Genomic DNA, 24,345 nt, shown 5'->3' with positions numbered 1-24,345 from the left:
ACCGATACTAGAATCGGTATCGGGACAATCCTAATATATATACACAGTGTATATTTAATATTTAAACATGAACAATTTTTTTGCCATTTTGTGAAATTCATTTTCTAATTTCTTATCTGATTACTTTGCAGGTAGTGGATAATTAATTAATTCTAGGCTGTGGTGTACCCACACAACTGAACAATGGTACTCATATTGGGACGTCGATTGAACAGAGAGGAGAGTGGAGTTCGTGAGTCACCTGCAACTAAGCGTAAAGTCTTTGAGATGGACCAAAAGTTGATGGGACATGAAGTATTTGACTTCAATTCTGGTTCCTCTCACTCTGAGAGCATCTTACAGATCTTTAATGAGTTCCGGGAAAGCCGTCTGTTTACTGATGTTGTCATCTGTGTGGAGGGAAGAGAATTCCCCTGCCACCGAGCCATCCTGTCTGCCTGCAGCAGCTATTTTCGAGCCATGTTCTGCAATGATCACAGAGAAAGCAGAGAGATGTTGGTAGAGATCAATGGGATTTTTGCAGAGGCTATGGACTGCTTTCTGCAGTATGTTTATACAGGAAAAGTAAAAATCACCACAGAAAATGTCCAATATCTCTTTGAAACTTCCAGCTTGTTTCAGATTGGTGTGTTACGTGATGCATGTGCTAAATTCTTGGAAGAGCAGCTTGACCCTTGCAACTGCCTTGGAATCCAACACTTTGCAGACACTCACTCCCTCAAGACACTTTACACAAAGTGTAAAACATTTGCACAACAGGCATTTGAAGTTGTTGTTCAACATGAGGAATTTTTGGAGCTGGGGAAAGCAGAGGTCATTGATTATATCAGCAGTGATGATTTGGTTGTCAGCAAAGAAGAGCTGGTATTTGAAGCTGTCATGCGCTGGGTGTACCATCATGTTGATGTCAGAAGGCCTGTGTTACATGAACTTTTGACACATGTTAGACTACCACTACTCCATCCTAACTACTTTGTTCAGACAGTAGAAGTAGATCAGCTCATTCAGAACTCTCCAGAGTGTTATCAGCTGCTACATGAAGCCAGAAGATATCACGTACTGGGAAATGAGATGATGTCACCACGTACCAGACCAAGAAGGTTTGACCTTTTTGATGTCTTTAGCTTTTTATTTTACTTTTCAGTAAAGTTGTTGTCCAGTTAAGAAATGGATATGATATTTGTGAAATCATGTTAGTCATCATGGTGGAAAGGCAAAACCCTAATATTACAGAGTGATTACATCAGTGGTTCATCACTCATTACTATAAGAATCAATGGCAGCCCCTAAAATAATTAGCATTGGCTAATCACTATTCTTCCTAACTGTTTCTATCCATTGCATTTATTAGCTTGACTGGTGGCTAACCTATTATTGTCAACAGATACCTTGGTGTGCAGAGATCAATATTGTTTAAAAAGTTCAGTAACACTTTTTATATGCACAAATATTTCATCACAACTTTCTGTTCTTTCATAACAAATTCCCCAAAAAAAAATTTCAAGAGAGATGCAAAGTTGCCCCTGGCAAATGGACAAAATTCAGGAGATTAGGAGATGTGGGGAAGAAAAGACTGTGTCTTATACAAAGTAATGTTGGCCATTGTAGATGTGAAAGAAGAATGTGACCACATGCAGACACCTGCTACACAGTGTTTCTCCGAACACAAATGGTTACCTCATTGTTTAGGATATTAGAAAAAAATTAGGTGGGCCACCACATTGCAGACACCTCTATTCCAGGTCTATCTGTGTCGTATTACCCCCCAAAGGAGCCACTTGGTAATTTGGGTTCTCTGTTCTGCACCTTGACTCCAAGAACAACCTCAGCCCCTTTGGCACATTGGCACACCTGGTTGAGTGAAAGTTACTGAACTCACTTATAGGAACAAAAGTGTGGATACCTTTAACTTGTCTGTGAATTCGATTCATATCAAGAATAGACACAAGACTGTTTAGTGGTAAATTAACTCAATGTATTGGTACGGGTTAGAGTAAATGGTGGTTTGAGCAAAAATGAGCATACAGAAGCTATGTCCACACACAATCTGCTAGAGAATATAATCACTATAAAAACTCTCAGCCATAAACTGTGCATATAAGCATTAACTGCAATGTGAATAATAATACTATAACTAGTCTAGAGTGCAGGAGAATGGCTAGGATATGGTGCAATGTCCCCTGAGAGGTGCCTCTTAGCATAGACAATAAGCAAAGGTGTGTAGCGGCTGTAAAAGGGGAATCTTCACTCCTAACTCTTCAACTGGCTAGCGTTGGGGCCCAGTTTTACTGTTGGTGCACATGGGAATAGTCCCAGTCAAGTCTGCAGGCAGCAATAGATGGCTGTATGGTCAGTTCCTAAAGGGCTCGGTCTCTCTAACAGCAGATAGTAAATTACCACAGCAGCAGCTCACCTGTCCCAGTGATATTACAGCTCACCATCCGGTGACACCCAGCGATTAGTCCACTCTCTGCTCTGCACTGACTCTGTCGGTACCCCCAAAGTCAGCACTCTGGATCTCGCTCAGGCAGCCGATATGCAGCAGTAGTATACATTCTCCTTTCCCCCTCATAGCAAGAAGAAGCTGTGTTTTGCACAGCCTGAGAAAATGCAGCTCTCTTCCTTCTGGCAGTCTCTCTGGGAAATGTAGTTCTAAAGCTCTTGATTACAGTAGAGTCTCTCTACTCCGGACTACAGCTCCCACAATGCTGTGCCACCTTACTCAGTCCATTGAACTGTTCCTGCTCAGCAGCAACCTGCTCTTGCAGATATAGCTGTTAAAGAAGAAGTACAGCCAAAGCTGTGGCCCATTTTCAGCAGATAGTGGGCTGAAGCCCACTGTCAGCTGATGTCACAGAGCTGGTCCAGGCTCGGGGAAGATCGCGACAATGGAGTCGGGATCCGCCCACATGCCTGGACCAGCACCCAACTCAGCCTCTCAGTGAGCCAGCCACTTCTGCCTCCTCTAAAGCCCAGCGGTCCTGTGAGCGTGGGGGGGCAGAGCAGAGACCTGCTGACTGTCACCAGCTCTCTGCTCACGGAGCTGTAAGAACCGAGTGATCGGTGGGGTTTGATCGCTAGGTTCTCAGTGTTAGAGGCACCGGGGGACAGATGCAGCATGAGACTAATGCTGCATCCACCTAGGTAAGTAGGATTCTGTAAAAAAAAAAAAAGACATACTTCTCCTTTAACCAGTTCAGCACCGCAGGGCAGGAGCTACAGAGAGCAGCTACAACCGTATTTCTCTCACTGTCTATTCTTAGCCAAGCACCTGGCTACATTTGGATTCCAGGAGGAAGTCAGACAGTGGCGGCTGGTGCTCACAATTTTTTGGGGGAGCGCAAACAAACCGAAAAATTAAACTGTAAGGCTACTTTCACACTGAGGCGTTTTTCAGGCGCTAAAGGACTAAAAATAGCACCTGTAAAGCGCCCCGAGTGCTTTCACACTGGAGTGGTGCGCTTGCAGGACGGGAAAAAAAGTCCTGCAAGCAGCAACTTTGGGGCATTGCGGGAGAAGTGAATACACCGCTCCTAAAGTGCCCCTGCCATTGCAATCAATGGACAGCGCTGCCAAAGTGCTCACAAAGTGCTTTGGCAGCGACGCTTTGCGGGTCCTTTTAAGCCTTTTTCGGCCACTAGAAGGGGGTAGCCTCCCTGATGGTTTTCCCGAGTGTGGCTCGGGGTTAAATTTCAGTCCCATTAGCGGTAACCCCGAGCCACACTCGGGATTACATTGCAGGATCATGGGGCGGCGTTACTTACCTTGTCCCCAGGATCCTGCGATGTCCCCCGCTGTGTCTGCGGGCTCTGTCTCCTCTGAAGCCTCTCCGTGCCAGGCTCCGTTCCCTGCGAGCGTCTCGATGCACGGGGGCGGAGTCTGGCGGCAAATTTAAAAAAATTTAAAATCCATAACACATACAGTACTGTAATCTTACAGATTACAGTACTGTATGAAATCATTTCACATCCCTTTTGTCCCCAGAGCTTTGGCCCATGCCCTGCATGCAGTTTTACATGATATACACTGTTCTTTCTGACTGGAAACTGGAGATTGTCCATAGCAACCAAAAAGTGTCCCTTTACGTCAAAAGTGGCTTTAGACCAGCTAGAAAACAGCGATAGTAAATTAGAACACTTGCAGAATTAAGCAATAGTGAATCATAGGGAAATTTATTTTATTATTATTATATTATTTTTTTTTTTAAATTATTTATATTTATTTATTATATTATAATTTATGTTTTTGTGTTTCAAACTTCATCATAGCTGGGATATCTACTAGACTCTTGTTTGGACAGATTTAAGTGTGTTATTGTTAAGAATTACAGGCCTACAATATAAAACGCCACATTTCCATGCAAAATAATTGTACCGCTTTCAGCACCTAAAATCCGAAATAATCATACCACCAGGGAGGTAAAAAGCACCCTGCTAGCGGTCGAAAAGCGCAGCTAAAACGACGGTACAACGCCGCATTACCGCTGATGCCCCCCTGCCCCAGTGTTAAAAGTGCCCTTAGTAATGCAGGACTGTAAATAGCTATTTATCAGGTGATTACCGTATGTATCATTACTGCTGGGTAAAACTGTGCCTATCAATTGCAGCCTCACTTTACCCATCAAAATGTAACCTCACTGTGCCCATCAAATGCAGCCTCACTGTGCCCATCAAATGCAGCCTCACTGTGCCTGTCAATTGCAGCCTCACTGTACCTGTCAATTGCAGCCTCACTGTACCTGTCAATTGCAGCCTCACTGCGCCTGTCAATTGCAGCCTCACTGTGCCCATCATATGCAGCTTCACTGTGCCCATCACAATAAGCCAATCACATCAACAACATCAACATAAGGTGTCCTCATCAGAGTCCCCTTTTACATCAGGCTTTTACATCAGGTGTCCCAATCAGTCGCCCTTTATGACAGGTGTCCCCATCAGCATCTCCTTTTACATCAGGTGTCCCCATCAGGGTCCCCCTATACATCAGGTGGCCTCATCAGCATCCCCCTTTACATCAGGTGTCCCCATCAGAGTCCCCCTTTACATCAGGTATCTCCATCAGAGTCCCCCTTTACATCAGATGTCCCCATCAGAGTCCCCCTTTACATCAGATGTGCCCATCAGAGTCCTTCTTTACATCAGGTGTCCCCATTAGAGTCCTCCTTTAAATAAGGTGCCCCCTTTACATCAGGTGTCCCCATCAGAGTCCCCCTTTAAATCAGGTGTCCCCATCAGAGTCCCCCTTTACATCAAGTGTCCCCATCAGAGTCCTCATTTCAATCAGGTGCCCCCCTTTACATTAGGTGTCCACATCAGAGTCTTCCCTTTACATTAGGTGTCCCCATCAGAGTCTTCCCTTTACATTAAGTGTCCCCATCAGAGTCCCCCTTTACATCAGGTGTCCCCATCAGAGTCCCCCTTTACATCAGGTATCTCCATCAGAGTCCCCCTTTACATCAGATGTCCCCATCAGAGTCCCCCTTTACATCAGATGTCCCCATCAGAGTCCCCCTTTACATCAGATGTGCCCATCAGAGTCCTTCTTTACATCAGGTGTCCCCATTAGAGTCCTCCTTTAAATAAGGTGCCCCCTTTAAATCAGGTGTCCCCATCAGAGTCCCCCTTTACATCAAGTGTCCCCATCAGAGTCCTCATTTCAATCAGGTGCCCCCCTTTACATTAGGTGTCCACATCAGAGTCTTCCCTTTACATTAGGTGTCCCCATCAGAGTCCCCCTTTACATCAGGTGTCCCCATCAGAGTCCCACTTTACATCAGGTGTCCCCATCAGAGTCCCCCCTTTACATTAAATCAGCTGTCTCCATCAGAGTCCTCCCTTTACATCAGTTGTCCCCATCAGTGTCCTCCCTTTACATCAGGTGTCCCCATCAGAGTCCCCCTTTAAATCAGGTGTCCCCATCAGAGTCCCCCTTTACATCAAGTGTCCCCATCAGAGTCCTCCTTTCAATCAAGTGCCCCCCTTTACATTAAGTGTCCACATCAGAGTCTTCCCTTTACATTAGGTGTCCCCATCAGAGTCCCCCTTTACATCAGGTGTCCCCATCAGAGTCCCACTTTACATCAGGTGTCCCCATCAGAGTCCCCCCTTTACATTAAATCAGCTGTCTCCATCAGAGTCCTCCCTTTACATCAGTTGTCCCCATCAGAGTCCTCCCTTTACATCAGGTGTCCCAATCAGAGTCCCCCTTTACATCAGGTGTCCCCATCAGAGATTTACTAAAGGCAAATAGACTGTTCACTTTGCAAAGTGCAGTTGCACTCTACAAGTGCAGTTGCTCCAGAGCTAGATAAAGCTTCACTTTGCAAAGAGTACCCAATCACGTGCAAAGAAACTATAAAAACAGCATTTTTGCTTGAACATGATTGAATGATGGATGTCAGCAGAGCTTCTCCTAATTTATTAAGCTCTGGAGCAAGTGCACTTTGCAAAGTGCACAGCCTTTTTGCCTTTAGTAAATCAACCCCTGTACCTCAGCTCTGCGTCTTTCCTTGCAGCCTTCCAGCTGCTCTGTCCATCATGGACTCTCTGTCAGGCTCAGGCCTTGGTCTGTCCTGTCCTGGACAGTATGGTGCATACCAGCACCTCTCACGTCTCCCTTTACACACTAACCCCCTCAGGAGGCGGGGCTCTGAGCTCTAACTCTGGCTCTCATATGAAGCCAGCACACACCTGTGCCATTAGTGTGCTTGCTTTTTACAAAATCTGGTGTAAACCACCATTTTAAACAGTGGCACGGGCTCACCCTGCCACAATATATATATGTAATACATTCAACTACTGGCCAAGTAAGAAGAATTTCTCATCATGTATTGAATGATAGGTAGGTAGAATTGACAGAGGGAAGGGTCCCAGCTCCAATCTGACTATATCTAATATAAGCAGGCTTCTAAGTGCCCCTTTGCAACTGCACAGTCAGCACAAGTGATATGTCCATCCCTAAATAAAGAAGCATCAATAACAGGAACACAGCCAGTAGTATTAAATTGACAGAAGTTGTAACCCTTCACCACTACTTTTGGCTGGAGTTCTTCCTTAATTTCTTTCCTGATCATAGAACTGCCTTGCTATTTAAATAAAAGCAAAGCTGGGCTAAGTTTAACCACTTCAATACCAGGCACTTAGACACCTTCCCGCCCAGCCCAATTTTCAGCTTTCAGCGCTGTCGCAATTTGAATGACAATTGCGCGGTCATGCTACACTGTACCCAAACAAATTTTTTATCATTTTGTTCCCACAAATAGAGCTTTCTTTTGGCGGTATTTGATCACCTTTGCGGTTTTTATTTTTTGCGCAACATATAAAAAAAGACCGAAAATTTTGAAAAAAAACAAGTTTTTCTTTGTTTCTGTTAAAACTTTTTGTAAATAAGTATGTTTTCTTCTTCAATGACGGGCACTGATATGGCTGCACTGACGGGCACTGATACGGCGGCACTGATGGGCACCGATGAGGTGGCACCGATGAGGTGGCACTGATGAGGTGGCACTGACGGACACTGATGATGGGCACTGATAGGCGGCACTGATGGGCACTGATAGGTGGCACTGATGGGCACTGATAGGTGGCACTGGTATGCGGCACTGATGGGCACTCATAGGTGGCTCGGATGGGCACTTATAGGCGGCACTGATGGGCACTCATAGGTGGCATTGATGGGCACTCGTAGGTGGCATTGATGGTTACTTATGGGTGGCACTGATAGTTGGCACAGATGGGCACGGATGGGCACTGATGGGCACGGATGGGCACTGACAGGTGGCATGAATGGACACTGATGGGTGGCACTGATGGCATTACTTGTTTGCAGTGATGCCCCTAAGGGTGGCATTGCTGGGCATCACTGCAACATAATTGTGCCAATCTGTGCCCATTTGTGGGCACTGATTGGCACAGATTTGGCACACTGGGCACATGTGGATGGCCATGGGGTACATACCTGGCCATCCACATGTTGCCCCTTCCCTGGTGGTCCTAGTGGCGATCCCTGGTGGTCCAGTGTGGTGATCTGCGGGGGGGCTGCGCTGATAAACAATCAGCGCAGGCCCCCCCTGCCAGGAGAGCCGCCGATCGGCTCTCCTCTACTTGCGTCTGTTAGACGCGAGTGAGGAAGAGCCGATCAACGGCTCTTCCTATTGACAGCGTGATCAGCCGTGATTGGACACGGCTGATCACGTGGTAAAGAGCCTCCGCCGGAGGCTTTTTACCAAGATCAGTGTAGCGGTGTGTCAGACTGACACACCGCTCCACCGATCGCCGCGTCATATGACGTCCAGTCAGGATAACAGAACCACTTCCCGGACGTCAATCCGCTATAGGGCGGGCGGGAAGTGGTTAAATATGTTTTTATCAGTAAATTGTCCCCCATATTCAATAGTGCTGACAATAATTTATTTATTTGAATGTATGTACCCATCCCGGTCATCTACATACAATGTAGAATCTGGTGCAGCTGTGTATGGTAGCTAATCAGCTTCTAACTTCAGCCTGTTCAATCAAGCTTTGACAATAAAACATGGAATCTGATTGGCTTCTGCACCAGATTTTGCACACTCTAGTTATAGTAAATCTCTCCCAAAGCCACCTCCCAACAGTGTGGTTCCTCTGTTTTTTTCATATTGTTGCTAGGAAATTTGAGCAGAAAACAGAATACTATTCTAAGCTAAAATTAAATCTCCCTTTGGCTTCAATACTAGAAAACCAGTTCATATTTATTTAGGCTGGGAACAGAATCCCTCAGTGTTTTAAAAATTAGAATGCCTTGAACACTAATCTAAAAATACCAGAAAAAATCTGTCAGCCCCTACATGGATTGGTGCCAGCAGAAGGCCTGCCCTCAGCCTATTGTCAGAATTGTGCTTTCCTCCTTGATTGACATTTATCGGAGCCAGTCACAGCTTCAGCACATAATAAAAAAAAGATGCACAAAACACATTTTGGCTTTGGCTGCTGGGCACGGTGGTTGAGCGTGGCTTTTTTTTTTTTTTATAAATCCCAGAGCAAAGAATACTTGAGCTGAAGCTGTTGCCTATGGTAACTAAATTCCAGCTTTATTTTTTTCTTAAAAATCGCTGAAATCTGATGCTGTGGCTCAAGATCAACAGTTGCCCTACAGTAAAGGCAAAAGTTAAAACTAAACTCCATGAAAACAGCTAAATAAACAGATGAAATGCATATATCAGAGCTGTTTTGCCTGCCAAAAGTCCTTGTATTTCTGTCCCTTCAGTCCGGAAATATAAACAGCTCTGTGACACAGCACAGTTCTGCCTGGCAGAGGAGGGGACCCGGTCTTTCTTTTTTGAAGTTTCAATTTTTCTTACAGGTATCCTCCCTACGCCACCTCTATTACTGGACAGTAAAAGAAGGAGCAGCACACTGATGACGTAACAGTCTGCTGTCCTCCTATCAGCATGCTTCTTGCACCGCAACACACGTGATTGGTAAAGAGGCAGCATATTTAATGCAGAAAAGACATACTGTGTCTCTCTGCATTAAAGTTTATCACCTGCCTGTCTGCCTGCCTGAGTTACTCAGTGTACAATTTCGGCAATGCTATCTACGGATGCATGGAAGTGACGTCACCTCAGTTCAGCCAATCAAAGTGGCTGAAGATCATTATCCTGGAATAAGACTGGTCAGGAGCTCTGGGAGCCTGCAGCGCTGAAGTGGAGGTGAGTATAGTTCAACTTTAGAGATATTTATACTGCTTGCATTCATAAAATGTATATAAGTGGATGTATTATTGATTTCAGAGTTGCATTCATCTATGTTTTTTACCTCTGCCTGGAGTTCAGCTTTAAGAAAGGGTGGTTTCTTTTTTTAGTGAAGCTCTTTGTCTGTCTACCTAACAATTGGGTAAGACAATGGTTTATACTATTATTTTAAATAACATAAACATTGTCTTAGTCACCATTGATCATCATTTTATGAGCAAGGGAAAATAGTGGGTCACGGACCCCTTTAGGAATCTAATAAAAGCTATGGGTCCCCTCCCCAGAAATATTCACATAAACACAACTTTGCATTCAATGAATATATGTACTTTATTGAAATTTGATTGCCTCATACATACAATTCCTTGAAAAAGTATTCCTACCCCTTGAAATTTACCACATTTTGTCATGTTACAACCAAAAACGTAAATGTATTTTATTGGGATTTTATGTGATAGACCAACACAAAGTGGCACATAATTGTGAAGTGGAAGAAAAATGATAAATTGTTTTCAAAATTTTTTACAAATAAATATGTGAAAAGTGTGGTGTACATTTGTATTCTGCCCGCCTGAGTCAATACTTTGTACAACCACATTTTTCTGCAATTACAGCTGCAAGTATTTTTGGGTCTCTACCAGCTTTGCACGTCTAGAGAGTGAAATTTTTGCCCATTCTTCTTTTCAAAATAGCTTGAAGTCTGTCAGATTGGATGGAGAGCGTCAGTGAACAGTAATTTTCAAGTCTTGCCACAGATTCTCAATTGGATTTAGGTCTGGATTTTGACTAGGCCATTCTAACACATGAATATGCTTTGATCTAAACCATTCCATTGTAGCTCTGGCTGTATGTTTAGGGTCATTGTCCTGCTGGAAGGTGAACCTCTGCCCCAGTCTCAAGTCTTTTGCAGACTCTAACAGGTTTTCTTCTAAGATTTCCCTGTATTTGGCTCCATCCATCTTCCCATCCACTCCGATTAGCTTCCCTGTCCTTGCTGAAGAAAAGCATCCCCACAACATGATGCTGCCACCACCATGTTTCACAGTGGGGATGGTGTGTTAAGGGTCATGGGCAGTCTTAATTTTCCACTTCACACAGCGTTTTGCATTTAGGCCAAAAAGTTCAATTTTGGTCTCATGTGACCAGAGCACCTCCTTTAACATGTTTGCTGTGTCCCCCACATGGCTTCTCGCAAACTGCAAATTGGACTTCTTATGGCTTTCTTTCAACAATGGCTTTTTTCTTGAAACTCTCCCATAAAGGCCAGATTTGTGGAGTGCACGACTAATAGTTGTCCTGTGGACAGATTCTCCCACCTGAGCTGTGGATCTCTACAGCTTCTCCAGAGTTACCATGGGCCTCTTGGCTGCTTCTCTGATTAATACTCTCCTTGTCTGGCCTGTCAGTTTAGGTGGACGGCCATGTCTTGGTAGGTTTGCAGTTGTGCCATACTCTTTCCATTTTTGGATGATGGATTGAACTGTTCTCCGTGAGATGTTCAAAGCTTGGGGTATTTTTTTATAACCTAACCCTGCTTTAAACTTCTCCACAACCTTATCCCTGACCTGTCTAGTGTGCTCCTTGGCCTTCATGATGCTGTTTATTCACTAAGGTTCTCTAACAAACCTCTGAGTGCTTCAAAGAACAGCTTTGTTTATACTGAGATTAAATTACACACAGGGGGACTCTATTTACTAATTAGGTGACTCCTGAAGGCATTTTAGTTAGGGGTATCAGAGTAAAGGGGGCTGAATGCAAATGCACGCCACACTCTTAAGATATTTATTTGTAAAAAAAAATTGAAAACCATTTATCATTTTCCTTCCGCTTTACATTTATGTGCCACTTTGTGTTGGTCGTACACATAAAATCCCAATAAAATACATTTACATTTTAGGTTGTAACATGACAAAATGTGGAAAATTTTAAGGGGTGTGAATACTTTTTCAAGGCACTGTATATGACATACACAAAGTTTGAACAAAGTAAACAATCTTAACACAAAACTCACTCCTTTTTCATACAAAAAGTAATGGCCACTCATTACAGAAATGAAATGCAATCATCTTGTGCAAATTAAACAAAACTATTTTAATTCTGCTAAAAAAATTTATTTTATTATTTATTTATTTATTTCAGGTACTTATATAGCGCCGTCAATTTACGCATGTGCTTTACATATACATTGTACATTCACATCAGTCCCTACCCTCAAGGAGCTTAAAATCTAAGGTCCCTAACTCACATTCATACATACCAGGGACAATTTAGACAGGATCCAATTAACCTACCAGCATGTCTTTGGAGTTAACAATAAGTAGCAGCGCTAAATACCTGTTAATGTACACCAAGAAGTATGCACAGTGCCAATAATAATAACATATACAGGTACATATATGTGAAACCAACCCATATATTATATTAAATGAAGTAAAAAAACAAATCTGAATAAGCATCAATGAAGTTCATTCAAATATAAGTGAAAAAGTCAAGCAATATAAAATATAAAATATTTTCTTCAAAGTGATGTTTCTGGGTATCATGTGAATCCTCCACCGCACCACTGTGATAACACCGGTAAAATTGAATGCTTACCACAAGGCAAGCTCTAGTAAGCTTGTGACCTTGACCCGGTCGGGGCCTTTAAGCAGACGACGTCATCGTGTGACGAAACGCACGTCGGGAGGAGCTGACGTGCTGACGTCTCGCGTGTTCCGTGTGTGGACGGGTGAACGCTATAGCCGGCCGGCTTTTGCTATGTACATGCCTGTTTTCCTTTGATATAATGTAAGTGCAGTTTTTATCCTTTAAATAATAAATTAGTTATCTGGATTACGCTATGTCCATTCCTTCTTTTCTCTTGGGGAATCCTTGAGCGAATTTTATCCCGGTACCTTGGCGGTGCATGTGAAAAGTTTTTTTCTGGATTACGCTATGTCCATTCCTTCTTTTCTCTTGGGGAATCCTTGAGCGAATTTTATCCCGGTACCTTGGCGGTGCATGTGAAAAGTTTTTGGGACCGATCTTTATGCGGTTTGGTGGACCATCCTCATTCCAATTTTCCTCTGCTTAAAGGCCCCGACCGGGTCAAGGTCACAAGCTTACTAGAGCTTGCCTTGTGGTAAGCATTCAATTTTACCGGTGTTATCACAGTGGTTCGGTGGAGGATTCACATGATACCCAGAAACATCACTTTGAAGAAAATATTTTATATTGCTTGACTTTTTCACTTATATTTGAATGAACTTCATTGATGCTTATTCAGATTTGTTTTTTTACTTCATTTAATATAATATATGGGTTGGTTTCACATATATGTACCTGTATATGTTATTATTATTGGCACTGTGCATACTTCTTGGTGTACATTAACAGGTATTTAGCTCTGCTACTTATTGTTAATTGTTGGATTAGGTGTGTATCTCACTGATAGCAGCAGCTTGTTAGGTGAAAGTTTTTTCTTCTTTTTTTTTTTTTTTTTTCCCTTTTTTATTTACAGCGCGGTATTTATTATTATTAATTATAATGTCTTTGGAGTGTGGGAGGAAACCGGAGTACCCGGAGGAAACCCACACAGGCACAGGGAGAACATGCAAACTCCAGGCAGGTAGTGTCGTGGCTGGGATTCGAACCAGCGACCCTTCTTACTGCTTTCATATCTTTCAATAGTAAACTATCGATTGGGAGGGGGAGGGGAGCTGTATAGTGTAAAGGTTATTTTTAATTTGCCCCCACAGGCCCCTTGAAACCCATTCATGGACCAGTGCTCTAGGTGCTTCAGTTTCCTTTCATGAATAGTAGGTGTAATGGCCTCCACCAAAAAAAATTAACCCAAGTATGTATTTTGGGATTGATGTGAATGGGCACTTTACTCTTTAAAACCTTTCAGAATTTGTCAGTGATATAAAATGAATAAAATACAGACTTAGCACAGTGCATTTTGTCACTTTTATATGTGTTTTTTTATGTTTACAGGTCTACTGGCTACTCTGAAGTCATTGTGGTAGTGGGAGGCTGTGAACGTGTTGGAGGCTTCAATCTGCCCTACACTGAATGCTATGACCCAGTGACTGGGGAATGGAAATCACTGGCAAAGTTACCAGAATTTACCAAATCAGAATACGCTGTTTGTGCTTTGAGGAATGATATTCTAGTGTCAGGTAAGGTAAATGAATGGGGCGTGTCTGTCTGGGTACCAAAGCTTTCATTATTTACATGTTATTAGTGGCATTTATGTTTCTCGTGTTTATTGCAGTCATCTGTAGGCCTAACTGCATGGGCGTCAACCTGTATTAAAGCAGTGTGTACTGCAAGCTTTTACAAAGCATTTGCACAACTTTCAGCAAGTTATGACTGGTTGGCCTTTAAAAAACTCATCTGCAGTTTGGGGACTGTAATCACATATCGTTATGGCCAAATAATGTTATTTTTATCCTGCTCTGCTACTTCTTACCTTTGCCTGTTATTTTATAGGGCTAGCCAGCACCAACGTGCAATTTACACATTGAATCAAAATAACCAAATGAAAAATATACTAGTACAGTTCTCTCTTATTTATATATGCACCCTCTATAGAATATATAGTGTAAAAATGACCTAATTAAACACATTTTTGTGCGTCTACAGCTCCCGGCTCTTCTGTTTTTTCGGGAACAGGAGAGCCGGGAGTTGTAGGCGCAACAGTGGAGGTTTGAAGAAGCAATGTTGTTATCCATAGTGTACGGGACATAGTGCACTTTTTAATGTGAGTGTGTTTAATATTTGCTATTTTATAAATGATTGCATGGAGAATTCTAAAGCTGCGTACGCACGGGCGGACTTTTCGACCTGACTGGTCCGACGGACTTTCCTACGGACTTTCAATGGACTTTTGACGGACTTCCGACGGACTTTTGAACGAACGGACTTGCCTACACACGATCACACCGAAGTCCGACGGATTCGTACGTGATGACGTACACCGGACTAAAATAAGGAAGTTGATAGCCAGTAGCCAATAGCTGCCCTAGCGTCGGTTTTTGTCCGTCGGACTAGCATACAGACGAGCGGATTGCTGGGTTCGGCGGAGTTACGACGTAAAGATTTGAAGCATGTTCCAAATCTAAAGTCTCAGATTTTCGACTGGAAAAGTCCGCTGAAGGTCCGATGAAGCCCACACACGATCGAATTGTCCGCCGGACTTGGTCTGTCGGACCAGTCTGGTCAAAAAGTCCGACCGTGTGTACACTGCATAAGAGTTTTCTTTTGTTTTTGAGCTAAATAATATCTCTAATCGGAGTAGAGGAGGAGCAGAGGAGACTGGAAAGGGGTAAAAGAGCAAGTATTGGACCTAATGCTTACAGGTCCAAAGGATAAGGTGAGATCACACCTTGAGTGAAAGCTGAGAGCTGATCATGGAGTAAAGGTGTATAGGAGTAACCTGTGGTGGACTTGCTCACAGGAATCGGAAGATTATGGAGGATTTTGGAAGCATTGCACACATATTTTGCATAAACCCTACTGATAGAACTTACGCAATATATGGTTTATGTGGATGAAAAATGGTGTTTAATTTGATATTTATGTGATTTTTTACCCTATATAGGGTGTATATAAGAGAGTGTCTAAATATTACCTAGCTGCTCAATTACGCTTATTAGCCTTGTGGCTTACCTTGCATACCTACAATAGATGGACAGAGTTGGAGAAGCTGTGGATAGTGCCAGTCCACCTCAATACTCTGCTGTGGAGGTCCACCATACTGCCAAATTCAGTTTACTTACTTCGGCCCATGTCTCATCTTTATACGTTGTGGCAAAAGGCCCACAGACAATATTCCCTAATGACTGGGGCTTCTCTGACTACTTCCTTTCTATTCACCCCTGCTGTCCCGGATAGCTTGACTGCCCAGATGTCTTCAGTTTGGAAAACTAGAGACCTATTCCATTATGGCAGCTTGGTGGTCCCAGAACTAGGATTTTGCATCCATTCCAGGACCATCAAGAAGCCCATGATATTCCTAAGCAAGCTTTTTACTGTTATTTGCAAATCGACCATTATGCCCAATGCATGACGAAAACCCTTTAATTCTCTGAATTGACCCCATTTGAGAGAATCTGTTTAGATGGTCCATCTAGCAAGGGGCTAATCTCTCAAATATATAAAGTCTTAAATTCTTTACCCTTCCATCCCCCGAAAAAACATCTCTACATGCAAAAATGAAAACAAATTTTGGGAGAGGAGTTACCCTTTGCTACCTGGCAAATGATATGGACTCAGGTGGCTAAGAGCTCCATTTGTACCCTGTACAAAGAAAACCAATATAAGATACTCTTCCACTGGTATCATTCACCAGATAAATTAAGCTCTATATGCTCTATTGCAAATGATAGGTGCTGGAGATGTAAGAATAGTCTGGTTATGCTCCAAAATATCTACTGGTGGTGTCCACTCATTAAACAGTAAATGAAAATTATCCACAAAGTCTTTGACTCCTGGATTCCATTCACCCCTAAAACATTCCTGCTTGGGGTAACCCCTCCTAATTTCTCCAAAACGTCTAAACGACTGCTATCACACCTCCTTATGGTGGCACGTTGTCTAGTGGCGCTTACATAGAAATGGCAGGGACCTCTGTCTCTGATGGAGCTTCACGCTAGGATCCGTAATGTTCAAAGGATGGAACTCACAACTACTTTAAATGACTCCTTGGATAAACATAATAGGGTTTGGGAGTTATGGCACACCATGGAATATTCACCTTGACTACGTCCAGTCAACATTATTTGTACTTCCCCCCCTTTCTGTTTTGGGGGTGGGAGTGGAATGCGGGTTCCAGTGCGCCACAGAGTTTATCGGATATCTTCTTCTTTCCTTGCTTTCTCTTTCCTTTTTCTTATTTCCACTTATATTAACATTAAAGGCCTAATGGTTGATGTCAATTTTAAGCTTGTGTGCTTGCTCCACGAGCTATGGTTTGATAGCTATATGTAGTTATGACTATCTGTTTTCATATTTTTCTCTTTTTGAGTAATTTCACATCTGCAGCTTGGTCATCCATTCTTTTCCTTGTGGCTTGGGTAGGGATGCAAGCCTATATTATTGTGGAATGTACTATACTGATGATTTTTCTGTTATGTTCTACTTCTTTATGTTTGAAATAAATAAAAACGCAGTTTTCCAATAAGAGAGTGATGCACTGGTATGTTTTTCAGATCCATATCTTTGTGGGAGTGCAAGTGGTTGTAAACTCAAAAAAAAACCCAAAAAACCTGCAAGACAAAGGCATAATGAGCTAATATGCATCACATACTAGCTCAATATGAAATACTTTAGATCGAAGCTGTTGCAGCAGTCCCTGTACACTGCTGTGACCGGCGACATGTCTCCCTGTGTTATTTCGGGGTTCGCGGGCTCTGGCGCTGTGATTGGCCGGAGCCGCGATGACGTCACGGACCTGCGGTGACGTGACCTTCGGTCATGGCACAGCTCCTGAAGAAACGGCACGAGGGGGCTGTTTCTTCAGTGCGCATGTGCCGATGACGTCGGCACATGAGGATACAGTGAATATCTCCTAAACTGTGCAAGTTTAGGAGATATTCACGGTACCTACAGGTACCTACAGGTAAGCCGTATTATAGGCTTCCCAGTAGGTTAAAGTGGTGTAACAGGGTTTACAACCACTTTAAACATGTTCCACTTTTCAAATACTTTGTAAAAGCTTTTTGTATACACTGCTCTTGTACAAATCGAAGCCCATGTGTTCTGAATAAGGGGTGGAAATACATACTTGCCTAAGGGGTGTACAGTGTGTTTTAATTTCCTTCTTGACTGTTATCAGCTGTATTTGGCAACAATCAACGCTTGGAGTCTTTAACATTGGTGTTTCAGACTCCTATATTGCTCAAACGCAGGAAGTGTCCTCCAGCTCTAATGTATATTTTCTGTTTTTTGCAACAAATCCCATAAACCATTTTAAATCTTTCCAGAAAATGTTGTAGGTAGCAAAAAGGCCAATCAATGTACATTGCAATCAAAACTCAGAAGTCGGCTGATGACTCTACCCCTGTATCATTTTTAATATTTATGGAGGATACACAGAATCACGAGTGCTTCTTCCAAAATTCATGAGTGTATCTTTAGTTCAAGACTCGTATATTTTATGTAATGTTTGGTAGGCACTGGTAAATTCTAATAGTTACATATCAAGAGAACTTTCAGTTTAAATCAGTTAAACACATTCCAGGTGCATTAAAAAATGTGCAAATCTTAGAGCCCAGTCATACCTGACCTTTGCCATAACATGCATTACTATAACACATGTTACATACCTTAGCAGTTCAATGCCACCCCAACCCATCAAGGCAACACACCTTTAGCCAGGTGCTGGACTACAGTAACATGGAGAAGGCTACATTGGGGAAGATTTACTATAACTGGAACACTCAGAATCTGGTGCAGCTGTGCATGGTAGCCAATCAGCTTCTAACTTCAGCTTATTCAATTAAGCATTGACAAGAAAACTTGGAAGCTGATTGGTCTCTATGCAGAGCTGCTCCAGATAATGCCCTCTCCAGTCTTTGTAAACCTCCCCCATTGTTCTCTCTACAGTCAGTTTTACTTTCACGTTCTATTGTTATGCTGGATGTTGTGTTGCATTATCCCCTCCAGTCAGCAGGGGGAAGCTATAGTCAGGAAAGCCTATAGACTTATATGCAGAATGCTGAGGATCATGGGAATTATAGTCCGGGACATCAACATTAGAATGGGACTCATGGACAAATACACTACAGTCCCCATAAGACACTGAGTAGGAGGGGGAGTGGTAGAATAGCTTTTACCAGACTGCACTGGAAATGTCTTCCTCTTGGCAGCATGGGAGTCCATTTGAGCACATCTGCTTGTGTGTACACATTTCTGCGTGAGACCAGACCATTGAGGACTGGAGCTGGAGGTCTTAGAACGGTGACATAAACTCAGCGCTGAGAAGACTGTGGCAATCCAACTAACCTCGCCCTTCCTGTAGGGGGAATGGAGTATTCTCTCACTCTTCGCTCCTTCACTTCTGATCACCAGAATTATATGCGCAAAGACAAACGGTTCCCCTTTTCCTACAGCGGGAATCTACAGTCGCACCACGGGGAATGTTGAGAGGGATGACCACCCAGTATTTACACACTGATAGCAGAGACTGGGTTACTGAAAGCAAGACACTTGGTAAGTATCACCTACACTACATGCTGGTTCACCAAGACTGTTGTTAAGTACACCAATGCTGATTATGGGTCCCAACTATAGCTGGCAGAAGAATATAGCAAGGGACTGTTTCCTATAAAGCTATTCCACAAGCCCTAGCCATTACTCATATAAAGAGTACTCCCATCCAGTTAGCCTAGGCCTAGCATAGTTACTCTTAATGCACTGTGGCAGTATAGCCACCTGAATGCAGTAAATTTAGCCACATTACTGTCCATTGCTGTGCTTAAAGCAGACCTTCAGTAATTTTTTCAACTTTCCATCTATTAAGTCTTCTGCCCTTGTTGTTTTAACTTTGGATAGTAAAACTTTTTTTTCTGCCAGTAAATACCTTATACAGCCCACTTCCTGTTTCTTGTCTGGTAAAAAGCCTAGGCTTATGACATCATGCACAGCTCTCTCTCTCACTCTGGTGAGAGTTTGTCAGGAAGGGAGGGGGATGAGTCATAAGAGGGCCAATGAGAGCTGCAGAGCTAGAGGTGTGCCTCCGTGTGTCTGTGTAAATCCAGGAAGTGAACAGGCAGCAGCTTCAGCTTCCCACAGGTAAAATAGTTGCAGCCAGACTCGTGGAGGGAGATTTCTGCAGCATATTTGGCAAGTACAGAATCACAGTATATATAAAATAATATGCAGAGTGGTTGGAGGGAAGCTTCAGAATGGCAAAGATGTTTTTATTGCAAATTATGTGAGCAGACTGCAGTTCCTCTTTAAGGTGATCTTGCTACAGTCTATGCTGATCCTGGTGCATATTGTTATCCTATACCTACTGCTGACTATTGATCATACTGTATGCTGAGTTGTACTGCTACTAGTGCTAATCCACTTTCATGCTTATATTGTTACCAATCCTATTGTGTGACAATATATTAAGACTTTGCCTTTACTAATTTGTTTGGTGTCTGTTTCCAGACTTTAATGCATGTTGTGTCTCACATTAAAGTGGTTGTAAAGGCTTGTTTTTTTAATTATTTAAAATAACAAACATGTCATACTCACCTCCACTGTGCAGTTTGTTTTGCACAGAGTGGCCCCGAACCTCCTCTTCTGGGGTCCCCCAGCGGCATTGGTGGCTCCTCCCCACATTGAGTGTCCACATTGGAAAAGCGCTCTTCTTGGTGGACACACATGCAGGCGTGCTCCCGAGTCCCGCATCTGTGTCCATTCACACAGAATGCAGGACTCAGCCCCTCCCCCCGGCGCTGCGTCATTGGATTTGACTGACAGCAGCGGGAGCCAATGGCTGGGCCGCTATAAATCTATACAATCGGGACACGAGACACCAGCTACAGATGATGTGCTCATTCCCGGACAGAAAAAGACAGCGTCCAAGTAAGTAAAAGGGGGGCTCGGGGGGGCTGCAGCACTAAAAAAGGTTTTTTACCTTAATGCATAGAATGCATTAGGGTGAAAAACCTTGAGGGTTTACAACCCCTTTAAAGGATAATTTCACTTTAAAAAAATAAATGCACATTTTGTTGCAGGAGCCTGGAAAGCATTGCACCAGCATGCCATGATGCCATGCAGGTCTCCTACAGTTCTGTCAGTGTAGGGGCTTACCGAACATCATACATTGTACAACCAGGCAGTTTCACTCCGGCAGGAAGACTCAATGAACTACCAGAATGCTCAACAGCGCCGTGGCAGTTCATTGAGAACTATAAACCAACAGCCGCAAAGGATGTCAGGACTTGTAGTTCATTTATACACAGAGCTCTGTGAATGAATGATGCTGCCATGTGGGTGGAGCCCTGTACGGCCGCGCTGTTTTTAAAAAGTGACAGCTAGTATGGGGATCTTCTCCCCATACTGCTGTCACAGGGAGAGAGAACAGCGGGGAGTGGCTGCAGCAGTAGGAATATGTTACCTGTTCCCACTGCTGCAGTACAATGGAAATGAGTGGAACATGTAACATGCACAAGTAATGTGTGTTGCGTTAAGGCATTCTTCAATGCACAAGAACAGACCAAAATACAGATATGCTTCATTTTATCTGCCGCAGCACGCCACAACTCATGGTAGTGCGTTACCATGTGTTGTGGTGCGCTGCAATGCAAGTGCACCAGAATTGTGTTACTTTAGTGTGTTGGGGTTCCAATCAAATTGACACACTTAATGTTATAACTACAGCACACCACTTTGTAAAGGTGTATTTTGCTATTAAGACATTGCACACTTTTTGTTTTGATGCACCTAGAATGTATTTGGCTGATTTAAATTGAAAGGTTAGTTTAGCTTTAAACATTCAATCAGTTATAAAATATGTGGAAATACATCTAACATATACATTTATTAAAAAATCAGTTATGTTACAGTGATTGTTTTAATTCACATTGCATTGTTTTAGCTTGTATGAGGTTATTATGAGATTTAGCATGAAAAGCCTTAATCTTTTACTTGCAGGGGGCAGAATCAATAGTCGGGATGTCTGGATCTATAATTCTCAACTAAACATTTGGATTAGAGTAGCTTCCTTGAACAAGGGGAGATGGCGTCATAAAATGGCCGTCCTACTGGGAAAGGTAACAATAGTACAATAGATGTTTAACTGAGTAGGTACTTTGGAGTCTATTAATAATTTTTTCACACAAGATTCACATTTTTCTAATTGGGTTTAGTTAGAAAAGTGTGTAAATCCTGGGTGTACATTGTGTAAATCTAATGTTAATACATTTATAGTGCCTTTAAAAAGTATTCACACCTCTTGAAATTTTAACCAAAAACATAAATGTATTTTATTGGGATTTTATCTGATAAACCAACACAAAGTGGCACATAATTGTAAAGTGGAAGGAAAATGATAAATTGTTTGCAAACTTTTTTACAAATAAATATGTGAAAAGGGTGGCGTGCATTTGTATTCAGCCCCCCTGAGTCAATACTTTGTAGAACCACCTTTCACTGCAATTACAACTGCAAGTCTTTTTGGGGATGTCTCTATCAGCTTTGCATATCTAGAGAGCCAAATGTTTGCCCATTCTTCTTTGCAAAATAGCTCAAGCTATGTCAGATTGGAGGAAGAGCATTTGTGAACAGCAATTTGCAAGTCTTCCCACAGATTCTCAATTGGATTTAGGTCTGGAGTTTGACTGGGCCATTCTAAAACATGAATATGCTTTGATTGAAACCATTCCATTGTAGCTATGGGTGTATGTTTAAGGTCATTGTCCTGCTGGAAGGTGAACCTCCCCCGTCTCAAGTCTTTTGTAGACTCTAACAGGTTTTCTTCTAAGATTGCCCTGTATTTGGCTCCATACACCTTCTCATCAACTCGGACAAGCTTCCCTGTCTCTGCTGCCATCACCATGTTTCACAATGAGCATGGTGTTTAGTGTGATGTGCAGTGTTAGTTTTTGGCCACACACAGCGTTTTGCTTTTAGGCCAAAAAGTTCAATTTTGGTCTCATCTGACCAGAGCACCTTCTTCCACATGTTTGCTGCGTCCCCACATGGCTTCTCGCAAACAGCAAATGGGAATTCTTATGGCTTTCTTTCAACAATGGCTTTCATCTTGCTACTCTTCCATAAAGGCCAGATTTGTGGAGTGCACGACTAATAGTTATCCTGTGGACAGATTCTCCCACCTAAACTGTGGATCTCTGCAGCTCCTCCAGAGTTACCATGGGCCTCTTGGCTGCTTCTCTGATTTATGATCTCCTTGCCCAGCCTGTCAGTTTAGGAGGACGACAATGTCTCGGTAGGTTTGCAGTTGTGCCATACTCTTTCCATTTTTGGATGATAGACTGAACAGTGCTCCGTAGGATGTTTAAAGCCTGGGATATTTTTTTATAACTTAACCTTGCTTTAAACTTCTCCACAACTTTATCCCTGACCTGTGTGGTGTGTTCCCTGCCTTTCATGATGATTTCTGTTCACTAAGGTTCTCTAACACACCTTTGAGGGCTTCACAGAACAGCTGTATGGATACTGAGATTAAATTACATGGTTGTAATATGACAAAATGTGGAAAATTTCAAGGGGTATGAATTTTTTTTCTATGCACTGTATAAGGCACGTTGTCTGCGTTTGGTGTCGCTCCCCTGTACACCTGTCACATTAGGTCCAGCGGCTGTGCCCGTGCAGCCACTGAGTCCTTATAGGCTGAGAGTTAAGACTTTGCAAAATTGGCCCTTTTACGCTATACGGATATCATCTCTCATGTGAACCTTAGTGAGGCCTTAGTGATATCTAGGAGAAGAATGTTTTTCAGGGTGTTGCATAAGCTCCTCAACTTTGTTTTCTTTTCCTTATGCATGTATGCTTTTCTCTGTTTATAATGTGCATATATATCATATAAAAACTATGATAGTCTGCGCTCTTAGTTTACCTAATGCTAACCCCTAGCAACTGTATGAATACAACAAACGTCCAAAAAACACTGAAGCGCTAAACCCAGGGACACTCTTCCAACATACTTCTTTCCAAAAATGCCCATCAAGGTTGCAGCCCTCCTCCGACTGGGAATTTCTCAGAACCAACTGCAAAAAACACAAAGAAGAGCGCATATCCACCTCGTGCATTACCATAAGTAATTTTTATTATACATATCGACAAATTGATACTCACATGCAAGTAAAAGCAACATATAACCGCTCCAGCTTGAACGCAATGCAGTTTGTCCTGGGAACAACTAATTGAACAGCTGACGTGTTTTGGGGGTCATGCAGCTCTGAGAAAGGGGGCATGACCCCCGAAATGCATCAGTTGTCCAACCTGTTGTTCCCAGGACATACTGCATTGCGTTCGGTTATGTGTTGCTTGATGTTTTTACTTGTATGTGAGTATCCATTTGACGATATGTATAATAAAAGTTATTTATGGTAATGCACAAGGTGGTTACACCCTCCTGTGTGTTTTTTGCAACTGTATGAATACCCCTAAGAAGGTTACAAAAATGTGTTTTTAAAAAAATTATATATATATATATATATATATATATATATATATATATATATATATATATATATACACACACACAGCCCTCATAGTTTCAACTCGCCTGCTCACATCTCCATTGTCAAAGTCTCGCCTCCTGAACCGGCTCCAATGATAGACAGCACATTGTTCCAATGGTTCATGATATGATGGCCACCTTGAGGGTAACATTGTTGTGAGATATATGGTCACATCATTATGAGATATACATTTGTTTGTGGTATTATATTGCACATTCATTGGCACATTTTTGTTTTTTATTTATAAATTGTTTTTAGTATTTGGTATATGTATTATGTCTTCACAATTTGTTCCATATAAAGAATTATATCTTCTCCTCATGATGAGCCCAATATGTATTCCTAATATATAGCCCATAGATAAGATGTAGACATATGATAGTACTTGATTATTTTATATCTAGGAGAAGATTAAAGCTACTGAAACTG

At 42.5% G+C, this 24,345-nt stretch overlaps 1 protein-coding gene across 2 annotated transcripts in view; it reads left to right on the top strand.

Moving 5' to 3' along the window:
* KLHL24 (kelch like family member 24) overlaps positions 1 to 24,345 on the top strand; it is a 121,367-nt gene that overhangs the window by 65,730 nt on the left and 31,292 nt on the right. For both annotated transcript variants that reach the window (XM_073625819.1, XM_073625821.1), the window contains exons 2-4: positions 132 to 1,100; positions 13,706 to 13,890; positions 21,365 to 21,483. In XM_073625819.1, coding sequence (XP_073481920.1) covers positions 184 to 1,100; positions 13,706 to 13,890; positions 21,365 to 21,483 — 1,221 coding nt within the window. In that variant the 5' untranslated portion in view covers positions 132 to 183. The remainder of the gene's footprint in view (positions 1 to 131; positions 1,101 to 13,705; positions 13,891 to 21,364; positions 21,484 to 24,345) is intronic.

Source organism: Aquarana catesbeiana, linkage group LG04, assembly GCF_042186555.1.
Source record: "Aquarana catesbeiana isolate 2022-GZ linkage group LG04, ASM4218655v1, whole genome shotgun sequence".
Classification (NCBI taxonomy): domain Eukaryota; kingdom Metazoa; phylum Chordata; class Amphibia; order Anura; family Ranidae; genus Aquarana; species Aquarana catesbeiana.
This window is presented reverse-complemented; position numbering and strand designations above follow the sequence as displayed.